Raw genomic sequence first — 4,134 nt, 5'->3', positions numbered from 1 at the left:
AAGAAAAGGGGAAGAGGGGGCGGGGCAGGGGTCACTTCTTGAACATGTCCTGGAGGGGCCCGGGTAGGTACTTGAGCACCGTGTCCAGGATGCTCTCCTCCTCGTCCTCGTCCTCGTCGCCGCAGCCCGCCGGGATGGCCTTCTTGGGGCGCGTCAGGCTGCCCTCGCAGGGCTGCTCCAGCGCCGCCTTCTCCTCCGCCTCCTTCTCCTCCTTCTTCTTCAGTCCGTACTGCGGGGACACCGGGGTGAGCGTGGCCCCAGTCCTCGCCAGCCCTCCAGGGAGTGCCCCGAGCCTCGCACCCATCCCCGTGGCATCCCGCCGCATGGAGGCAGCCTGCCCCCCTGGAGGAAAGTGGGTCTCTGCCCTTTGCCCCTGCTTGCTCAGCTCGGAGCTGGGCCACGGGGCTCCTGGCTGGGCCCTCTCTGACCCCTGCTCCAGCGGGGTGCGGGGCTGGGGTAATGGGCTCAGCTGCCCGGGGGTTTTGCTCCATCCAGCCCCAGGATGCTCCTTCCAGGTGCCCAGAAACGCGCTGCAGGGCCCAGGGGTGGTGGCGGAGCCCCAGGCCCTGTCTTGGCCCACGCACCTTGTCGCGGATCTGCTGCCGGACCTTCTCGCGCTCGGCCTCCATGCGGGCGTGCTTGGCCTTGCGCTCCTCCTCCTGCTGGCGCAGCGCCTCCTGCCGCTCCTCCTCCTTCTTCTGGGCGTCAGGGTCCTTCTCCTCCTCACCCCCCAGCATCTTGCCCATGTCCTTGGTGGCTCCTGCCCGGGCAGCAGGGCCGTGTCAGTGCCGGGGACCCTGCGCCTTCCCCCGCCCAGGCCTGACCGAGCTGCCCGGCTCTCCCTGCCCTGCCCAGAGCCGGTGGCCGAGCCTGGCAGGGCGCGATGGGCTCCGCATGGTGTGAAGTGAACACAGCCTGCTGAGCGACCCCGAGGGCGCTGGGCCCACAGTGTTTCTCACGGCTGGGCCTGCTGGCACAGGAAAGCCCCTGTGCTCCAGCACCCTGCCCTGGTATCGCAGGCCCAGCCTGCGGCCCTGTTGCTCTGCTGAGAGCCTCGGGGTCCCTCCCTGCCCCTTTCCCCTGGCTCCTTCCCTTCTCTTCCAGCCCCCGCGATGCAGAGATCCATTCTCCACCCCTTCCCTTGACCCTGCATCTGGGGTCGCCCCTCCAGCCACCCCGAAAGCACTGCCAGGGGGCATGAAACCCGGCAGGCCTGTGGTGCCTTGAGGATGCAGCAGAGCCCACTTGCAGCTACTGGAGGGGGCAGAGGGAAGGGGCTGGGGAGCAGAGCAGAGGAGGGCAGCTGGGGGGCACGGGACCAGCTCCACCAGGCAGCCATGGGGAAGGGGAGCTGTCAGCGCCTCTCTTGGGCTCAGCCCGTGTGCCAGAACAGCCCCAGGCCAGGCTGCCTCTTCCTGGCTGTCGGGCAACAGCCGCAGCCCTGCCTGAGCCGGGGGAGGGGTACGGTGCGGGGGCGTGTATCCACGGGGGGGCACAGAAGGCTGCTCTCAGCTGCAGCCAGCCTCCCCCCCGGACAGAGAAGGGCGAGAGCAGATGGGAAACCGGAGGCCTGGGGTTCCCCTGGCAGAGCCCAGCAGGCAGTGCCAGCGCAACCGGGCTGGAGAGGAGGTGGCCAGCTGGTCCCTGCCAGCGCAAGCCAACCTGGCTGCACCCCGCTGCTAGAGCAGAGCGCGGTGGGAACCGGGGGGCCAGGGCCGGTGGAAGTCTGCAGGGCGCTGGCTCAGGGCGGCTTCCCCCAGGCGGAAAGGGGGCGAGGGCTCAAGGAGGAGAGTCCGGGCGCTGGAGGCGGGTGCTGATGTGTGTGCAGCTGCTTCCTTTCGCAAGGCCCCGGCTCCTGGGGGAGAAGGGAACATGGGGGCACCTGCAGGCTTAGAGCCTGGTGGGGGCTGGAGAAGGCCTCAGGTCCTGTCTCCAGGGAGGCAGAGGGCACGGTTGGCAGAGCCGGCTGGACGGTGCTGAGTTCTCCCCGGGTTCCTCCCCTGGACCTGCAGCAGGCCCTAGGCTGTAGAGGGGAAAGGGGGGCCCAGCAGCAGGGCGGCTGGTGCCAGCAAGGAGCTCCCCTGGGCCTGCAGGCCTTGATGTGGCAGTGTGGGAGCCTGGGCTGGGCACCTCGGGGAGCGGGTGCAGCAGGGAGGCAGGTGGCACTGGCTCCCAGAGCACTTTGTCAGCATTTAGGAGCTACAGACTCGGTGCTGGGTCCCGGGGGACTCCAGGGTCTTTCATCTCTCCCAGCTCTGGCTCCCCCCCCCCCACTGCTGCTGTGACTCATCGCATGGAGCTGGAGCCAGCCAAGCCCGTCCTGCAGCCCAGGAACCCGGGCATGGTGTGGGGCTGGGGGGTGCTCCTGCCTGGGGCCGCAGTGCACAGGCTGAGATCTGAGCACTCCTGGCAGGCTGGGGAACGCCTCTGCCCCAGGCAGCAGCGGGGAAATCCTGGCCAGGGTCTCCCCCATGGCCGAGCAGGACCCAGCAGCGTGCGCCTTCCGCAGGGGGTCCCTGGCACGGCTGCAGGCTGGGGGCAGATGGGAAGCGGTGCGGGTGGGTGCGCGCCGCCCACTGTGCGACGCAGGGGGACTTACCGCCAAGAGCCTGCTTCATCACGAAGTCCATGCTGCTGGCCTGGTTAGCGAGCTCTAGGCACTGGCAGAAAGCTCATCCAGCGCTCCAGCCGCAGCCTGCGGATCAGAGGCCACCTGGGAGGGCAGAAGAGGCCGGTGAGAGGGTCTGGAGCAGGGCAGGGGCCCGGCGCTCCCCGAGGAGCTAGGCCCGGAGCGATGCTCCTGGCAGAGGTGGCCCAGCGGGGAGAGGACAAGGCCAAGGGGAGGGCTCCAGCCCCAGCACTGGCGGGAGCAAAGGCCAGGGGGTGGGGGGCAGGTCCCAGGGCTACTCCACGGCTCAGCCTCCCTGCTCGCCCCAGACGGAGGCAGCCGGCGGCGCGGGACGTCCTGCTTCGGAGTCAGGAACCCGCGCCCGGTGCCAGGCCCCTGCACCTGCCTCCAGCTGCCGTCGCTCGGTCGCTGATACGCCCGCTCCGCTGTCTCGTCACCTCCGTTGTGAGCACCCGCAACCACACCCGCACTGCACAGACATACACACGCGGCGCAGAACTGTACAGACTCCGGTGTTCACTCTCCCCGTCTTCCTCTGTCTCACACACGTGCACCGGACAGATACACGCACACATGCATATACACACTGCACTGATACACACACATTGCACAGATACACGCACACACTTCCCACACACACACACACACACACACACACACACACACGCATATGCATACTGCACAGATGCGCGCGCGCACACCACAGCACTGCAGACTGGTGTTCACTCCCACCTTCCTCCTGCACGGGTTCCACTTCTTGCTTTTCCTTTCTCCCCCTCACACGCGTGAGGTGAACGGGCCCGGCCCCAAGCCCACGCACCCCAGACAGATGCCGCCTGGGCTCCCAGCCGCCGGTCAGCCCCGGCTGGCACGTTGCCGGGAGCGGGCACCGACTGTGGCAGCTGCAAGCCCCAGCCAGAGCCTGCCACCCGTGCAGACAGGGCCCTCCCCCCCCGGGCCCGGATGGCACGGCTCTTCTCTGCTGGCAGATGCCCTTGCCTTCCTGCCAGCAACGAGCGGAGCTGGGCCCGTGCCACGGTGTGTGCCCCCGCCCACAGGCCGTGTGCTCCGCTTGGCAGAACAGGGTCAGAGCTGCTCTCTAGAAAGCCCGGGAAGACTCTCAGCGCAGCCCGGGGGCTTCCCGCTCCCAACGCCCAGGCCCCTGTGAGCCCAGCACAGAAGTGCCACCTCTGCCCGTGCAGGTAGTGGGCAGACCCACCACGAGGGAGAACCAGGTATCAGGGGGATTTGGCACCTGCCGAAGCCAGCGGGACAGGGCGCTTGCACCTTTGAGGCAACCCGGGTCAGTGGCAGGGCAGGGGCTTGTCCCAGGCTTCCTCCGGCTGGGCTCATCCGTGCAGCCCCTGCTCTTCCAGCCGGCACCAGTTCGTCCTGGTGCAGAACCAGGTCCTCCCTCCAAGATCCAGGCAGTGGGTCACGGAGCCGCCCCGTCCAGACCGGCTGCGCGCCTGGCCCCGGGTGGAGCAGCCGGCTGCAGGCGCGGC

General features: G+C 68.6%; 1 protein-coding gene across 1 annotated transcript; it reads right to left on the bottom strand.

Annotated features, from left to right (window-relative positions):
• Positions 1–6: 6 nt before the first annotated feature.
• Positions 7–3,234, bottom strand: CPLX2 (complexin 2). The gene is made up of 3 exons (XM_019535320.1): positions 2,600–3,234; positions 585–760; positions 7–229 (listed from the first exon to the last, which is right to left on the bottom strand). The coding sequence occupies exons 1-3, from the start codon at positions 2,628–2,630 to the stop codon at positions 32–34; spliced, it is 405 nt and encodes a 134-aa protein (XP_019390865.1). The 5' UTR covers positions 2,631–3,234; the 3' UTR covers positions 7–31.
• Between the last annotated feature and the right edge of the window lie 900 nt (positions 3,235–4,134).

This window comes from Crocodylus porosus, unplaced genomic scaffold (genome assembly GCF_001723895.1).
Source record: "Crocodylus porosus isolate Cpor-Errol unplaced genomic scaffold, CroPor_comp1, whole genome shotgun sequence".
Lineage (NCBI taxonomy): Eukaryota > Metazoa > Chordata > Crocodylia > Crocodylidae > Crocodylus > Crocodylus porosus.
Note: the sequence above shows the minus strand (reverse complement) of the source record. Positions and strands in the feature narration are given on the sequence as shown.